At 43.6% G+C, this 19,364-nt stretch overlaps 1 protein-coding gene across 3 annotated transcripts in view; it reads right to left on the bottom strand.

The window, feature by feature from the left end:
- The window catches only part of LOC116943225 (phosphofurin acidic cluster sorting protein 2-like), a 42,439-nt gene extending 23,707 nt beyond the window's left edge, over positions 1–18,732 (bottom strand). For all 3 annotated transcript variants that reach the window (XM_032955908.2, XM_032955910.2, XM_032955909.2), the window contains exons 1-6: positions 18,200–18,732; positions 5,135–5,222; positions 3,390–3,470; positions 1,919–2,044; positions 1,006–1,168; positions 149–234 (exon numbers count right to left, since the gene is read on the bottom strand). In XM_032955908.2, the coding sequence (XP_032811799.1) occupies positions 149–234; positions 1,006–1,168; positions 1,919–2,044; positions 3,390–3,470; positions 5,135–5,222; positions 18,200–18,318 (663 nt within the window). In that variant the 5' untranslated portion in view covers positions 18,319–18,732. The remainder of the gene's footprint in view (positions 1–148; positions 235–1,005; positions 1,169–1,918; positions 2,045–3,389; positions 3,471–5,134; positions 5,223–18,199) is intronic.
- Positions 18,733–19,364: the final 632 nt, after the last annotated feature.

The following is a 19,364-nucleotide window of genomic DNA, read 5'->3' as shown; positions in this document are numbered from 1 at the left end:
AAAAGCCCTCTCAACTAGCGAAGCTACTGTATGCCCCCCCCCCCCACGCTGCGCACTACTCCACCACTTTATAATGCGTTCTTCACTCAGCCAGTGAAGCGTACCAAGAGAATGCTGTATAATAAATGCATCATCAAAAGGATCTCACCGGCGCATGCTCATCGCTGCCCTCTTGCTCCGAAGAGAAGCTTTCATACTCATCCTCCGAGAAGTTGTACATGTCTGGCGAGCGCTCTGCACAAACACACATTAAACAAGCACAATATTATAAAGGTTTTCGTTTATGCATAGTGGTCCTACAATTTTGTGATAAAATATATTATTGAGACATGTAAAAAATAAATACCTTTAACGATCAAAATAATTTGCTTAATCCTGCCAAACTGATCAATATTCTCTTGATTTATAGTCAATGTTGTGGTGGCATGGTGGATATTGCACAGTGCTATGAACTATTCACCAACCAGCGCTGACCAACTTGGTGGATTATGGTCAAACGACGTGGCATCAAGAGGCCATCATCCAGAAGCAGATTGACAAATGGCTGAATAATTTTTCTTCTATGTAGCATTAAATTTACAAATGAATATTTTAACATTAACCACTACATCCCCCCCCCATCCCCTTAATTAAATGTTCTTCCCCTCCCCCTTAAATTCACTGCTCCCGATCATTACCCTTACCGTAATAGGGCAGCGAGCCCAGATGCCCTCGAATTTAGAGGTGTGTATTACTTCGAGTTTGTTCCACATGTTATCTGCAGTTTTTTGGCCCCTTTTTGAAATCCACTTTGTATTCTGGGTTCTTTCATGACAATAAAATCTCTCTATATATACAAACAATACTTCATGGTGGATTTGTCATGGAATTGTATGGTATTATCAAGGTGATTTACCTTTGGCGAGCTTCATGAGACATTTGTTAAAAATGCGACCTATCGTTTAAATGTAAAAATTTCGCAATAAGAGTGACAACTCTGACTCAACAACACCAAGGGCTTCTCACCAAGGGACTTGCGTTTTGGTGCTGCCTGCAGCCCACCGTCCTCGTGGTCGATGGGCTGGCTGGACAGCGAGAAGATTGCAATCTCGGCCACGCGCGCTGTCTGTTCTTTCAGGCTGCTGTGCAGACTCAGCATCTGCCGCCCATCCGTGGGGCACTGCATTACCTGCTCACGAGCCACAAACAGCGTTAATGGGAAATCCACTACGGGCGGGAACGGTTTATACCATTTTTCATACTTTGGCTTTTAGTCTGTCGTTTACAATTATTTACGTTAGAAGATTTTTTTTTTTTAACCGTAACATAGGAGCCCCCACTCGCTCGCTCGTTCGCTCACTAAAATTAAAGCTGGCACGATGTTTTCAAAAGTGATCAATTGCGTTTTGCCGAAGCACATTATCGGCAACGTAGATTTCTTATATGTCCAAGTGATGGAGCACATAGAGGCCATTAACGAAAGCTCCATAGACCATTGCACAAGAGACAAGCACCTTCAATTTGACTTACAAGTAATGCTGAAGACAGGAAAGAATCTACAGCACGGGATGTCTAAACACAATGCTAAGGATGATTGCGGCACATTAGAGCCACTCACCCCTTTTGTGCCTTCACTTTAAAAATCCTGGCATGGCCATGAAACGTTCATTATGAATCCACATAGCATGAAGAATTTAGGCTACATAAAACCAATGCCACTCATCTCAATATTGCTGCTACTGCCCATTAATTTCTAATACATTTTTGTAATTGCTATATATGTAAATAACATTTTAATCTAATTACGTGTTAAACTAATTTAGCTGTTTTATCTATTCATTCCAAGATTCTTTGGCATATCTCCTGCACAGAAATATCGCACGATAAGACCTCTGAATTATTAATACAAAAAGCTTCATAATTCATCACAGCACTTTACCTCCGACATGTTAATGACCCCGACTGCAAGCGTCTTGTATCCAAGAATAGTTCGGTTTTTGTATCGTTTCCGCCTCTGCAACATAACTTGCAGTTTGTTCCCCTCGCGCTTTAAAAAGTGGGGGTACTGTAAAAAAATATACAACACATAATTAAAAGAGGTTTTTGGGTTAGATCACAGAAATATTAATGTGTCGTTAAACCCGCCACCACCCGACGCAGCCAATTAGAAAGGTTTGTCACGTGAACAGAACATGCTAATTCCTTACTAGTTTAGCACAACGGTGTGTTGGGAGAGTAAACCCACAACATTTACATTTCGAGTACGACGTTTCAACGGAAATTACAACCAGCATCATCAGGCGACAGCCAGAGTTGTGGAGAAATCCTCCTCATGTTTCAGTCTTAAATAAAGGGATAAATGTGATGTCGTGACTTGTGAGCCAATCAGAGAGGGGGGGGCGTGGGGGCAGGTTAATGTAGTCATATAAATTACAATGGATATCCATCACCAGTTGGGTTTTTAGATAGATATCTTAACAGAGCAATGCAACAACAGCAAAAAACAACAACAAAGGATTTCGCAATACAGAGCTGCAAAACAAGTGTACAAGTGTAATAGCTCTACCCTTTAAGTGATACCACTTAGGAAAAAAAACCATAGCTGTAATGTTAATTAGATTAACTGAAAACCACAGTTCATCCGAGTGCAGTTTTCTGGGTTGGGCTGCACGGTGAGCATTTCTTCTCGAATGCTTTCGCCGCGCTACCGCTACGAGCGCATCTTCGCGAGTCCGCAACATACACGTCCAACCATCTGGATTACCGATCCACATACCACCGCGTCCGGCTACTCCTCGAGACACCCGTAGCAGTGCATGGCAAAAGCTTGAGAGAGGAAATGCTCAATAACACAGCCCACACGGTATTAATCGGCCATCACACAGGTTTTTTTTTTTGGTTAGATCGCGTAAATATAAATGTGTCGTTAAACCCACCACCACCCCACACAGACAATTAGTAAGGTTTTTCACGTAAACAGAGCATGCCAATCCATTACTCGTACAGCACACCAGTGTGTTGGAGGGTAAATCCACAAACAACATTTACAATCTGAGTACAACGTTTCGCCAGTAATTACAACCACCATCATCAGGCGGCAGCCAAATTTGTGGAGATCCTCCTGTTTCATTCCTTTTTTTACAGTGGCATTAATTGTACTTGGATTACAAGTGGCTGTACAAACGTATGCGTTGAGGACACTACACTTGCCACCTACAATTTCCATCCTATCTGTGGTCTGTCATGTCTACAAGGACAAATTCACGTGCTATAACCAAAAATCCAGTGAAACGGTGGTTTCTAAGACACGCATAAGGGCGTTCAAAAAAACATTTTAGTTGCAAACATTTGCAGCTTATTTAAATAGTACACACGCTTGCTGTGCACAGTTACAGAAGAACAGTGCGTACCTGAAGTGAGAAAGACAGCTGCAGATCAGTCTCATTTGGTGGCAGTGGAATTTCATTTGATCGCAATACACGCTTGGAACCCTGTCGGGAAACATTAATAACACAATCAAAGCACTTCTGATCTGTTGTACAAAGCAAGACAGTGCCACACCAAAACAAAACCAGGGCCGCATATTCAAAGCAACAACGTTTACAATCTCCTGCAGAAGGGTATAACATGTTGACATTCTCTGTCTCACCTCAGCCTTGGCACACCCTCTTTGCTTGAGTCACTCTCAAAGCTGTCCCCCCCCTGGCTATACCTCAGTGAGTGCGCTCGTTCCTCTGGCTGGCGGGGGGTGGCGAAAATTGGTGTCAGCTCTAAACCAGACTGTATATTTTCTAAAATGTCAACTCTTTTTAAGCACGTTTCCCTTCACCTCCTCGTTGTCTACTCTCCACCAAAGTCAAACGTCTCCATTCATCATTACTGATGATTTCAATGTCAATGTTGACGAGCCATCTCATTCCACCTCAACCACCTTCAAGTCGCTCATAGAATCCACGGACCGCTCTAAATTAATACCGTATACTACTCACTAACAACGGTCCAACTATCAACCTCGTCTTCTCCAACACCATGTCCATCACTCAAGATCTCACCTTTTTCAAGATCCTCCATGCACTTGCCTCTGCATACCTCTCCCCCTCATCTCAGTCTATTCTTACCCGCACTCTCCACTGCAACCACAAAAGCTTTTTGTTGAAGACCCCAGTCAATCTTGGCTCAGTGGGTGGTAGCATCCTCTCTTTATCACCCCCATTGTCTGGAACTCCCTTCAACTCGCCATTAATGCTGGCAAAACCCTGGTCCAGTTCAAGTTCATACTAATTATCTTCCTTTTATTCCTGTGCCTATGACGGACTGCCTCTTTATCTCTGGAAAATAATTAAACCCACTGTTTGGTTGTTTTTATTTCAATATAAAGCCAAATGGTATTGTAATACATGTTACGATCACATTGTGGAATATATATAGTGTCCTGCAGGCCCGTAGAAAAACCACACGTATGTACAGAAAACTCTCGTCACTGCTGAAAAAACATGTCATGAGCATTTAGAATAAACATCGTTGGAAAAATGTTAAAAAGGTCACTCCTCTATACAAATGACGTGGAAATTGGCATGGCAGGTGTCATTTATCATTTGCAAGGATTATTTAGTTGTAGTTCGGATCCATTAGAGCAGTGGTTCTCTACTGGGAGTACGCGGATCCCTGGAGGTACGTGGCAATGTCCCAGGGGGTACGAAAGACGATGTATAAATGTGTGAAATTATATCATACATGAGAGTCATTGGTGAATACTCGCATATGAATCTGACAAGATAAAATAACTATGACAAAAATGTAATCCATATGGTAACCTAGACCGATATAAAATACCTTTCTAAACTCGTTGATCGTAAACGTGGTCTTCAAGAGTAACCAGCGAGAGCGAACAAATTGCGTCATGGATGCAGAACGTCCATTTTTTTTATTTTTGCTTGCAGTTACTAGCTAGCTGGGATACCTCACAAAATGGACAATTGTGTTAAAATATTGATGTTCATTATTCATGCATTTATTTTTTAGAACCATGTCGGGTCAGGCAAGGTGGTACTTGGTTGAAACGAAATTCAACAAGGGGGGGGGGGGGGGAGGTTGAGCACCACTGCATCAGGACTTTACACAATCTATTGGCCGTCGTCGCTCAGGTGCTACAAACCTGCATTTTGACAGCGATGACGACGGAGTTGAGGTCTTTGTCCAGTTCTTTTAGGACGATGAGCTTTTTCAGCGTGAGGCTGCACAGCCTGTCATGTTGACCACACATGGGAAAGACATCAGGTAAGCTAAGTGCATTGGTATACCAACACAGCTTTCAAAATGTAGAAATTAATCACAGTAGATAAATGAAAGAGATGTTCCTGATTTGTAGAACAAGCATTTGCTTTACGCGTGCAATATTTTGCTCTCTACAAATTAAGTGCAATAACTTCAAATTACCAACATAAAAACACGGGAATTGTTATGCAGAAAGATATATTAAATTACTGCACAGAATTAAAATTTATAACAGGCTATTTTTCTTATTCCCAAAAAAGTGTTTTGTCTCTCAGCCTACAATTAGGCAATGAATTTTATGTCGTTCAGAACTTTTATTTGAAAGAAACAGGTGCTTTGATAAAAGCCGACCTTAAGATTGTCGGTCCGAATCTACAATGGTGCCCAACAAGTTCAGTTCGTAAATAATTCTATAATTATCTCACTTGAACAGACAGCTAACATTTATTTTTTTACAATCAATAATGCCTTCGGGCAGTCACTTTCTTTGGCCACTGAAACAACGTTGCAAATCGTGTTCGATGGCTCTCTGAACGGTCACCGCCGAGTCTGTCGCATCGTGTTTTGTGAATGCAAAGCAGGCCGGCTGCCTCCGCCTGTCTCGCCGTGGTAAATTGCGAGAGCATTTTTAGTTGATTGTCCTGCTCTTTTTTTCCAAAAGACAAACCCCGCCCTCGCTCCATTGCCACCACTAACAAGCCGCCAGCCGCCAAAAGCATTGATGGTACGTACCCTCGGCTCGTGTGACATTGGATTGACAAAACGTATATCCGGCACAATGTGACCAAAGCCCATTACCGCGATGGCAAATCCAACAGAAACGACTGGATTATAGAAGTGGATCACAACACAGTGTCCATCCTAAAAAAACAATGCCCGCCCCCCAACCAAGCAAAAGACCCCTACCAAGGGGAACGCGACTCTATATATTCCATGCACCCATCGAGCGTACTTGCGGGCATTTCGCCGATGAGCCACCCTGTCACAATAAATACGTGCATTAAATTACACAATACTCCAATATGGTATATAACCATGAGCGAAGTATGGTCAAATAACCCCCACAACCCCACAGTGTGAGGAGGCCCCCCTCTTCCAGAAGTGGACTGATAAAGGGCTGTACACAGTACACACAATACAAGTGTATATATATATCCAAGACAATCGCCACTGTGTTTGCCTACAACATTAAAACAAGTGCTGTATAAGCATTGGTCTCTAGCGCTGGCAATTACTGTGTCAAGCCAGGCGATTCAATGTTACGCGTTACAAAATAATGTGGCACACGCTTTAACAGTCTGGATCCCCCCCCCCAACCCAAGTAGCCACGGTTACTGCCAACCCCCCACCCCTCCAAAACAAACAGATTCTACTCGCAGGATTTAGCCAGCAGCTGAGAATGAGTGTCAGTTGTCACCAAGCAGGAATGCAGACAACAGCACGTTTCATTTACTGGCATTAGTGCAAAAAAGCAGTCACATGCTTTGCCACATTTCCACGTTTTCTCTTGAAGAAAACCAAGTATTTACTGCGCTATCGGGGGCACTCTCACGAATACAATTTAGACAGGCGTTCCGGGGGCAATGCTCTGCACTCATTTGCAGCGCAGCTTCGGGATGCCAGCAGGAAGTCTGTGGCCGGATGAGATAAGGCAGTCTGCAGCCATCACACGTGCCGAGCTTAGACAAGCTCAGATGTGCAAGCCCCAGCCACCACACTTATCTCACAACTCATTCAGCAAAATAAATTAATAGTCATACTGTGGAATTTTTATAATTATTATTGTCAATAAGCGTGCAAGAGGACACACCGCCAGTAAAATGCGAATGCGCACTGCATATTTGCACTGTGTCAAGTCAGTATTTTTATATATTTTTAAATTAAAATGCAGTACGTTTACGAAAAATAATTAATGGTTCTAGTAAAACTAATCCTCTTCACCAGCGTGACGAATGCCATCATTTATCATAGCTGGTTACAAATAATTATTTTAAACATACCGGTAGGATACACCATTTTCAAAATTAATGCAGATCATTTGATTATGACAGAAAAATAATTGCATTTATATCGGCAACTGTGTTAACAGCACTCCAAAGGAACAGCACAGCTATATAAAAAATATATACGCAAAGGAAATCCATTATATAATAATGCATATAAGATTAGATTACTGTAAAAACAACAACTGTCTTGTTGGGCAGAATTCACAATCTTAGAAGAAAGCCCTGCTTTGGGTTATGGAATTCCAAACATAATGTACATACTATAAAATGGTATTATTTAGCAAAAGACATTGCAAGGAATTAAAGCATTAGTGTTTTTATATTATGAAAAACTCCAACACCAACCTTACCAGAATGACAGGAAAACAATGAAACGTCTAATATTTGGTTTGTTTATTTAAAAAAATCCAATTTTAAGGGCTTGTGCAGTACAATTTGTCATGTTATACATACATTCTTAATGGAGCGCAATGTCTGCTCTTGAACTATGACCTGCAATATCATTTCCCACGATGGATTGTGACTCCCCACTGACCCCCGATGTCCCACAGCCATATTCCTCTACAGCCATGAGTGTTTTTTTTCAGACATTCATGGAATCGCGCAGGGATGTGGCTGCCAGAGTTCATTTAGTGTGATGGGTTCCCCCCTCCCTGCAGGAAGATCACTGCCCACCAGAGCTCCAATCGACCTACGATTCTACGCCCCAGGCAAAATATTGCTAACGCAGATATAGTCACGAGTTCCACCTCGAAAAAAGCTCTTCAGCTGTGCCCACCACCTAAACAACCTGACAATATTTCTACAGCTACGACGGTTAGCTGCGGACACATGCAGTTCAGCTCGGGGTAAGGCTGCGGGTATACCATTACAAATTACCCGCAGTAATTAAAGGCGGGTTGCATAGAGCGCAGTGATTTGGATATATCATATAATGTACCGCTGAATGCAATACGGTTTGGTAGCCCCAGATATGGGGTAAAACTGAGGCCATCAAATTGACCGCAAATGTGCCATGGGCAGGACGCACGAGGGAGGCTTTTATACCCTACAAGCACAGAGTTTTCCTCAAAATGTTTATTTTGCTCTATTCATCACATCTCATATCCTTTTTAACTACGTTAACAGAACAAAATTGACGAATTGCAGATATTAACGTCTTTTAAAAACATGAATAGCCTGTTAGAAACAAATAATTTCACAATTTAGCTGCCCGTGGCGAGTGTGTTCTCAGAGGTGCCTTTGGCAACAGCAGCATATTTGAGTGGTGCTTCTGAAATGAAATATATGACAGCTGTGCAGCAGGATACATGCAGAAGCAAAATGATCAGTTACCACAACACCCAAGGTTTTGTGGTTCAAAATCCAATTTCGGCCTTTGCGGCAGCGTGGTAGGTAGTGCTTTTCATTATGTACCAACCTGATAGATTCGATGTCCATTGCTGGCAGACATTTAAGGCTCTACAACACATTTTATAACACAAACGGTAGCTGTGGCAAAACCACCACGGAAAAACACTCCCGACATCAATTAATATTAATGCAATTCTCAATGCCAAATATCAATTTACGCAGACATAAACATTGTATCATCAATTTCCAAGCAGTACGTGAAAACCTATATATTTATTGTCCTGTTTGCGTTCCACATAAAACATATATCAAGTCATTACAAATTACCCTATTATAACAAATAATTGCTCTTAAGATCATTTTTTGCCCAGTGAAGCATATAGTTGACTTAATGAATGGAATGGATTTTAATGATGTGAAATAGAGAAACCACTACCGCTCCATGATATTTGGCACGATTTGCTCAGTTGCTAAAAAACACACACACAGTTGAATGCTTCGCAATGGGCCATAAACTGCCTCGTAACAGTAAGGCATTTACAACATGTTTGACAAAACCAGCACGTTTTGAATTCTATACGTCAATGACAAACAAAAAAAAAACGTCAAAAGTAATCTTATTATATCTCTGGAAACAGATTCCATATTGAATGACATGAGCCACGAATGTCCTTTAAAAAAAAAGCTAAATATATATTTTGGAAAGACCGGTCCTTTCCATTCACACTAACGGCTACCGACTGACGTCAATGCCACCAGAAACAAAAGTCACAAGTGTGCATTACGACGTAACGGGACACTTTTGAATAGGGCGTTTCAGCTGAGAGAAAATGCATTTTGTGCTTCCCACTTTGCCACGGGTCATGAAACACGGCCTTGGGCAGTCTGGTGGGAACAATACATCATCTCCCGTTCTCCGCCCTGTTTTGGACACAGTACCGCTTATAAAGACCATCGTGCAACTCAGGAAATAGATTTCTCTCCGTATCAAAACTAGATTTTGCCAACAAAAAAAAACCCTGCAGATATATCCCTTCTCGAAGAAAATGCACCAGGTCATCTAATCACATTGCACTGCGTTTTGTGTTTTCAAATTGTCTCAGGCGTGTAACAAGATATTAAATTAAGATAAAACAGTGACATCAATGTAGTTTTGTCAAGTTGGTTAAAATCAATGAAATTTCTTTCAACGTATGAAAGGCTTTAATTTAGCCAATTGGAGATGTAACGATTGCTTAATCGGAATAAATAATTGACACACTGGCCAGCATGAGTGAGACTGCACCAGATTACCAAATGCCATTATATAACAAGACTGCAGTTTCAAAACAACTGGTAATGAATTGCACATACAGTTGGCTATTAAACACATCAACATGTTCGCAAATCAGGCGTACAGGACTACATTCTTAAGCAAAAAATAACGTGCAATATTAATTTAGCAAATGCTAGCAAATGCTAAATTAAGCAAAAATGGGTGGCGTAAAAAATTTCATAAAAAATTCACAACCAGCTGTCAAACATATAAAAACAACACTATTACCGTCATCACATCAAACCCCAGTCTGATTTGTATTCGAACGGATTCATTGAGGACAAGCCAAACTCATTGAGCAAACAGCTCCAGTTGACTACGCTTCTTTAATAATGCACAAGGCGCTCAGACCGACAGCACGGCCAAAAGCAATTGCCACTAGCACCAGAATCTCCTAATAACCAACACATGCATTAAAATGAAGCAACTGTTCTAGGAATGAAGCATTGGCCCATTGCCATCTTGTTTTGTTGCCACCCTATACAATGTTACTAGGCTGGGACATGTGCTTCTGTCGGTGCACTGGAACTAATTGTCTCTGTAATATTACCCAGTCTCTAAACTCACGTCTAGTCTTCACATTCAATTACAAAATTGCAGAGGCTTGTACAACGCACTATTTCATAGTATGCAAATTAAGATATTTAATATACACACGAGGTGACCAACCACAGTAATTATCTTTTCCAATTAGGTACATTAATAAAAAAAATGTATTAACCAGCGTTGGGCGATATCAGAAATTAATGACTGTAAGTCTCTCCTCCAATTACACGATGAGGATTTCATCAATTGATTGGTCATGTTTATTATTTATATCAGTGTTCTTGTGTAGGGGAGCCATGCCGTAGTGGTAATGTGCTGCGTTATGAACCCAGTGACCTGAGTATGATTCCCTGTTATGATGTCCAAACAGTCCAACCCGCCCCGGCCAGGGAGGTGAAGTATGCGCCGAGAATCCCAATGGCAAACGTGGCCATAGGGAGGCCTTCATGCAGCAGTGGAATGGCAATGAGCTGTAAATTATTGTAATTCTCATGTTAGTTTATGCAAAGCCAACAAAAATCTCACGGCAAACACTTTTTTACGAATCATGCAGCCAATTATATGCGTCAAATCTTTAAGGGCAGTTTTAGTGTCCCTCCGTGTAATAAGAATTAATTTGCAGGCCATACTGTCAGAGGGTAGCAGTGCGTCCTTTGTCAGACGTAGAGAAGTTACGTTAATGGGAAGCCACACTTCACACCACCCCTTTCAGTGCCAACATTTTTCATTTTTACAGAGAATATAAATCACAACAAGATTCAACCCTGAAGAAACGCATTCAATTATACTCGACCACGTAAGAAAATCACTGGATCTCTCCGATATAAAGCCTCCATTAAATCTGCACCACTGGAATGACTAGGTATTGGAATTCAAACATGGCATCTGGCATTTACAGGATAAGCCTGTTATTTCAGAATTTTTCATGTAATTTAAATAAGAGTACGCAGCTGAAAAATGTTCCCTCTACAATAGTAAATAATTTATTGTAGACATAGTGCACACATATACATATTTTTCATATCCCAACATACAATATTCTAAACCCAAGGCCATTTAATTAAATTTAGGTAACCAAAAATAGCGTATTATAACAAAAGCAATTAAAATAAGCCACATGCAGTGATGTGTATTACATTCCATGAACATGCACACCTGACGTGTTCTAAGAAAATATGTAAAACCACTAACATCAAGGAAAGAAAACAGCAATGAACAGCAAAGGTATATTCATGCACAGAAATTGAAATGCTACGGGACTTTTTTCAAGGAATAAATTACATAACAAAAATATATTGGTACAGTATGAGAAACAAATAATGACAAGAACACTTAAATCACTCAAATCTACATTTGTTTTCTGCTGAAAAACGCAATTTGAGTATAACTATGCGTACAAATGCCACGCAATCACCACAATCACCACTGTCTACCGACGTCTATCCAACGCTTGATGAATGCCTCCCCAACCCGTCACCATTCCTTACGATCCTGCAATGATACGATCCATCTCACTTTCGCATTGGGCTAATCTCATAGCCGCCATCACTGCTACAGTCATCCTTTCAGGTGAAATCGTTTCGTCGGCTGTCGTTCCATCACTCGTATTGTCCATCTGTCATCATCCCTTCCCTGCAATGTATCCTGCTCAAACCTGGTTGCTTTTCTGAAGTCAATACGATTCCTCCTGTTTTAGTTCCCAATCCAAGTGGCCTCTCATTCTCTCAATGTAATTGTGGGGATCTCGACGAATTGCAGTACTGAATCGCGTGTAACAGAGCTATACTCACGTACTCACTGCGATTGTAAACAATTTAATGCGAGCAAATCACTTTTAAATAGTCCTTGTGAAAGCTCCAGCACGTTAAATGCAGCACATCAGAAATATAAAAGTTTGCATTTCCAATCAATATGCTGCTTGGAAAACAAATGTGTATATATGTTGAACCTCTTTTGCACCGTACGTAGACAACTGTGCTAATCAGAGGTGAGAAATACAAAAATATAACAGTAACTTAATCTCTACATTAATCAGTACAATAGTTAGTATAAATGGCCTTTACATAGTGCCAGAAATAACTTAACCTGCAAATATTTCTTGCAACACTAAATTTAATTTTAAGAATTAATGTTGTCCATTAATTGGTGCTCATGAATCCTAATCACATTTCAATGTCACACACTTTGACTCAATATAGAACAATGGGATTAAATGATCAATAATAGATGCGGTAATAACATGAACATGTACTTCAGTTCATCGGATACACAAAGACAAAGTTCCCCCGTAAATCCTGAACAGACTGTTGGGGCGAGTGCTGTTAGCGAACACCTATGAAGGCTGGCACGGCACACGAGGGGGTGGGTGGACAACACCACGCATGGCCGCTTTTGTCTTCCCAGTAGCGACGTTGATTACACACCGTCCCTAGGGGAGGCCCAGGACTGGTTGAGATACTCGTCACTGGTGTTGGCCGTAAGTGGAAATTTCACGCTTGTCACCGAGTTCGTATCGGATACAGACTTGAGCGCTAAAAAACCATCCGAGACACCTGGCCAATGAAAATGTACGAACAGCCGCACAAAGGAACTGGTCTGTTCTGGTTTTATCTATAGTCTGTGCTTCAGGCAATCACATAGATACAACCAGACAGCCCCATATGCACAGCTGAGAATGACCACAAAAACAGTAACCCAAGCAGAAGAACCAAATATTTTAAGAGACACACATGACTGTGATCGTGGTCCCGTAAGCCTTTGAAAAAAAAACGAAAACGCGCGTTCAACAAATAAAGTAAGTGAAACCAAATTTCACGCAACTAATTTGGATCTCATAATTTGAACGCAAACAAAAATAGCCGCAGAGCAAGGCAGCAACGGCATTTTCTTTCAAGCTCTGTGTCTCTCTCAAAAATGCAAGCCGAGCATGCTGATCGGCCAAGTGGGCCAACATCTGGATTTTTTCTTTCTCTATCGCTCTTTCACTCGGAATCATTCCGTCGGGAGACAGGCGGGCGTGCAACAGCAACAGCCGTGCGGAAAGCCCAGCGATCCTCGCAGACCCCCCTCCCCTGACCCACCGTTACGCATCCGCGACATTAAGACGAGCAGACGTGTCGCGCACGTGCGCGGTTGTGCGTGCATGCGCTGGCCCTGGTTTGTAAAAAAAAAGTGTGCGTTTTAGCTGCGCCACACTCCTTGGCTCTCTCTCTCTCGGAAGAAGCTCAACCATTTCTCGGAATACCCAGCCAGTACCATCGCTTAAAACCCACCCCAACTGGACATCTGTGTAAGAAGAGCTTCATAGCTCATCGGATTCCTTGAGTAAAAAAAATTAATAGTAATAGGTTTTACCCTTTTAACTGGCACAAAAAACTGACACCTTTATTCAAGGCATCATGTTTGCAATAACCACAACACAAGCAGTCAAAATGCAAACAAAAGAGACAACTCTGATAATAATATGCACCGTCCTTGAATTTGATTGGTCCACACCCGAGACGGCTTTTCTTAGAGCCTAGTCTCCACTGGTGTTGGACCAGAAGACGCCAAAAGACTGTTTTTAGCAAATAATAAATACTAGGAATACAACGATGTACATTAACTTAGCTGCGTCAGCAAGGAGTGCTCGACAATGCTGTATTATACAATATTTCCTGTCTTACATTTAGTGTTTACCAGTATGTACAACTAAAACACATTTGCATTATACATTGTATGTTTAGGGAAGTAATTTTTCCGTGAAGTTATTTAATAATTTACTTAATCTCAAACGCCAGTTTAAAAAAATTTTCCCCTTTAAAGTTTCAACAAGCTCCCGTGAAGCGGAGCTTATTAACAATACTGGGGCACTATAAAGTTCGCGCTAGATGTGTGTGAGAGAGATCAAGCGAAGCGAAACTTCCATCGACAACAGCCTTATTGGTGCGTGACCTCCAACAACATTTTCCGTGGGGTTGTGCTCAGGGATGACACGCACAGCAATCTCTGCAGCATCTCACACCCTGTTCACCGCAACAAAACATATCGCATGGAATGCGCCCCCACCCCCTCTGTCTCATCAGATGTCACGTAACGTAGCAGGATTGAGGTTGGAGAGGCTTCAGATTAGCAATGACCATGCGTGAAACAGGCTCTTGCGGGGAGGAGGGCGATGTTGCAAGCAGAGAGCTGTGCTACAAAAGCCACTGTTGTTACTGTACTCATGCCCCAACACCTTCAACAACCCGCAATGAACAAGCGTTTCAATCCATAACAATGTGTCCGTGAACCCGCCACCACCCGACACGGCCAACCCAGTAAGGTTTGTCACGTAAACAAAACGTGCCGATTAGTTACCGGTGTGCTGGGAGAGTGAATACACAACGTTTACACAATCTGTACTGTGACGTTGCATTGGTAATTACATCCAGCACCATTGGGTGATTTTGCCAGAATTGGCTGTGTCGGGTGGTGGCGGGTTAGCGACACATTTTACACTTACGTGATCTAACCCAAAAAAAAACACATTTATTATGAACAATATTGGTCGTGAAAGCCTACGTGTCAAACTGAAGCGTTGTAATGCCTCTGTGCCCTGCCCTCACCAACCTGCGCTGAACAGGTGAAGGGAAGTAAGATAAAGCACATGACCCGAACGCCATGGAACAAATACCCTCACAATCCCCAGAATTTTATCCAAAAAAATGTAAAAAATATATATGATAGAATATAGTATTGTCATCAGTATGACATAAGTATACCAAGTTTGCAGTCGATACCACATTGGGAAGTGGGTTAAAATTGAGTTACAGGATTTGAGGATACAACAACAACAGACAGAGAGTTCAATAAAAGCGTGTAATAAAGGGGATCGATCAAAAATAATAAGGGCTGTTACATGTACTTGAGCCACGTGAAATGATGGGCATAGATGGGCCTGCATAAAGCACTGTAATCAGACAAAAAAAAAACGGAGTACTGGAAAGAGAAAAATTCTGAAATGTGGCAATTACAAGCTCCAGAGTGCAATCACATTGTTACTGTCCATCTAATGCACTACAAAGGACGAGGCATAGCCACACAAATTGCACAATTTATTAATCGTGTCCACTTGAATACACGTAAAGTGTATGGTCACAAGTTAAAGGCAGGGCCCGTGTTACATACTGTATATTAAAAACACAAGGGCCCACATACACCACATTGCTGTACTAAATATGTAAGCCACATCGTGAACTACACACAGCGAGTAGAAATTTAAAATAATGAACGTAGGCAAGCAGAACATCTAATTACAAATTCATAATATCCACGAAGTAATGGTAAATTACTGTCAAATGTACTTATTAAATTAATACATTAATAGCACGTACAATACAAATGAAGATTCAAATGAATGCATACGTACATAAATTAAACGTGTACTATTTTTGCAAGACAGCTGCAAACAATGTACTTAAACGCGGTAAAAGCATGTCCGTACCAATACGGAATAGTAATGTCAATTTTTTTTCAAGGTGACTCATACCGGATACACCTGAAATAATGGAAATCCCTATATTGCGGGATTAATCAGACCGCAATTATTTAATCGTAAAAAGTCAAAATCCAACCAAGCAACGTCACTATCACCATCGTGTATCCATAATAGTTTTTTTGTTAGATCGCATGACTATACATTAATATACACATAAACCCGTCACCACTCGACAGCGAATGAGTAAGGTTTGTCACATAAACAGAACATGTCAATTCGTTATTATTACAGCACATTGGTGTGTTGGAGGGCAAATCCAAAACATTTACACTCTGAGTACGACGCTTCGCCAATAATTACAACTAGCTTCATCAGGCGACAGCCAGATTTGTGGAGACATCCTCCTGTTTCGTTCCTTAAATAGAGGGATGGACGTGATGACGACGCATTTATATTTACGCTATTTACGTGATCTCATTTATGGATGATATTGGTCGCAAAAGCCTACGTGCTAAACAGACCATCGTGTATATTTACAGCCTTTTTGTCAATCCAACGCATTGCATGCAGGTTGGTGAAGACAAGGTAACCACAGACGTGGGAGCATACAAGTACAGTACAACATTTGATTTCCTGCATGGGCCCCTTTCTGCTCACAGTCGTGGCCCCGAAAGCCTGCAACACCCGTCGAAGGCAAGCACCAGCACCGCATTAATAACCATTCCAAATATCAAGCTGCACACTTTACTTCGGGCATAAACGGCAGTAGGTTGAAGATGGCAAGACAACAATCTCAAAAGAACACATCCAAAAAAAACCCCATCAAAATTAATCTCCTTGCTCACCGAGATATTCAGCCTTGCAACAAGAGCACGAGTCATGGATTGATGGGGCCCATCCTCGTGCAATGCATCATTGCACACTTTTGATTCATATTCAGCACACAAAATATATAATAAGCTCTAGACGCTGCCCATGGCAGGACAATGCACACTGAGGGCACGGGCAAAAGTACATGCAGATACACTATACACTGCATACACAATAATAACATAGGGAACAATTGCACGCGCACAGTATAACCAGTCAAAAGTAAATACACTAAAATCCACGTCGAAAAATTGTGAGTTCGTGTAAACGGTTACGCATTGCCCATCATAATAATTTAGCATTTTTTTAAAAAGCCATTTTACTATATCAATTAAGTGGCCGCGCAATAACTTAACGAGCCCCTCGATTTGTGCAGCTCCTGACCGAATGCCTCGGCCCCACAGGGCCCCCCCCCCCTTCGTCCCTCTTCTCTCTGTACCAGGGTCCCTCCATGTCACTCACCAAGGACACCCAACCACGAATTCTTCCCAGGGAACATTATTTCCAGAATCCTTAACTCTCTCTCGCTCCTAAGGTTCTCACCTCTACGTCTGCCCTTGGCCCACCGTCTTATCTCCTCGTTCTTGTATCTCTATGTTCGTCCACAAGTACAAGTTTTACCAGGTCGACGTCCCGAGCTCCGTCCCACTTTTATCCTAGAATCCCCGAACCTCAGCCCAAGGGTCCCTTATTTCCTGAATCACAATTCATTTCCCCATATCAGAACTGGGGTCAAGAATAATCACAAATAGAGCAGCATTTTTGTTTACATTTATCATTTGTGCTTGCAATTCATTGTGAACATTCACAATAACAATTGTAATTAATCTCAGGTCTACCCGAGATCCCCACATATCTCCCTATTCTCACCTGTTCCCCGCACCATCAACTTACACCTCTTCACTCCCTGTCCACATCGCTGTCTCAGAGTGCGCCTTACTTTGCTTGCTACATGCCTTGTCCCTCCATCCCAGGGACTTCTATCACCTGTCAACGGCTCCTCCATCTTTCTGTCCACACAATATTCCCCTTTGGTACGATAGGAACCCTCTAAAGTATCCCGACCCCCAACCCCCCCCCATTGTCATTGTCTACCCGTATTCCAATCTTTATTTCCCCGTGTCCATCCCGTTATCCCTGTACCGTCTGTAGAACTTCTTTCGCGCCGTACGTCGCCGAACCGTGTCGCCGCTCCAGTTGCCCTCCTGTCCCATCATAACCCTTTTACTGTCCTCTCATCCCTCGACAGTCTACGGCATCTCTTGTCCACCAATTCCTCACGTATCCCACACGCCTCTCGTTATAACCACTCATCCTCATTTCTCGATACAGTCTCCATTCGCTGCCCCCCCCCCGTACCCATCCCCGGTAACCACCACCACCACCCCCCACGCTCACCGTGGCACGCAGCTGGGCGAGGCGCGGTCCACCTCCCACGCCGCGTACAGGTTCATGGGCACGGGTTTGGCGCCGGGGCCCGCGGCGACACTTCGCGTCTTGTCCGCCATCATCATCATCGCCGCCGCCGCCGCCGTCGTGGTGGCCCTCACCTCCTCCAGCCTGGCTCGCTTCACACCACCACCCCCCCACTTACACCTGACCCCAGCCCTGACCTAGCCCTGACCTGAATTGACCACCACCACCACTACCCCGCCCCCCGCAACGCCACGCCGCCTCAATCCCCGAGGTGGCCGAGCGTGTGCCGCGCGTGCACATGCGCCGCGGGGCTCCTAGGAGCACAGTACAACAGAGCGCGTGCGGCTGCTTGCTGCTCCCCTCTTTTGCTCCTCTCTCTCTCTCTGCCGCCCTCTCTTATGGTCTCCCGCGCACAGCAACAACAACAGCAGCAGCAAGTGATGAGGAGGATGAGGTGGTGGTGGTGGAGGAGGAGGTCACTGCGCGCGGGAGCCTCGTGCACACGGCCCCGCCCCTCCCCCGCGAGAGTTCGACCCCTCCCACCGGAAATGATGGAGACTCGCGGGCGGAAGTTGCGCGCGCGAGGTGTGGGCGTGGGTGCTGCTTGCAGCAGGGGCCTGAGGCCTCCCATGCTGGAGCGGCTGGCCTCACTCCTGCAGCAGGACGGAGGCCAGCCCCCCCCCTGCTACAGGAGTGAGGCCAAGGCCCCCCCTGCTGCAAGAGGGAGACCAGCCCCCCCCCTGCTGCAGGAGTGAGGCCAAGGCCCCCCCCTGCTGCAAGAGGGAGGCCAGCCCCCCCCTGCTACAGAAGTGAGGCCAAGGCCCCCCCCTGCTGCAAGAGGGAGACCAGCCCCCCCCCCCTGCTGCAGGAGTGAGGCCAAGGCCCCCCCCCCCTGCTGCAAGAGGGAGGCCAGCCCCCCCTGCTGCAAGAGGGAGGCCAGCCCCCCCCTGCTACAGAAGTGAGGCCAAGGCCCCCCCCTGCTGCAAGAGGGAGGCCAGCCCCCCCCCCCCTGTTGCAGGAGTGAGTCCCCCCCCAGCCCTCGACAGGAGGGAGGCCAAGCCCCCTTGCTGCAAGAGGGAGGCCAGGCCCCCTCCTGGAGCGTGTGTCCTGCTGCAGTCGGGAGGTCAGGCCACCCTGCTGCAGGAGG

Source organism: Petromyzon marinus, chromosome 17 (assembly GCF_048934315.1).
Source record: "Petromyzon marinus isolate PM22_M1 ecotype Great Lakes invasive population chromosome 17, UKy_Petmar_22M1.pri1.0, whole genome shotgun sequence".
NCBI classification, from domain to species: Eukaryota; Metazoa; Chordata; class Hyperoartia; order Petromyzontiformes; family Petromyzontidae; genus Petromyzon; species Petromyzon marinus.
The sequence above is the reverse complement of the archived record's forward strand: the minus strand, read 5'-3'. Positions and strand labels throughout refer to the sequence as shown.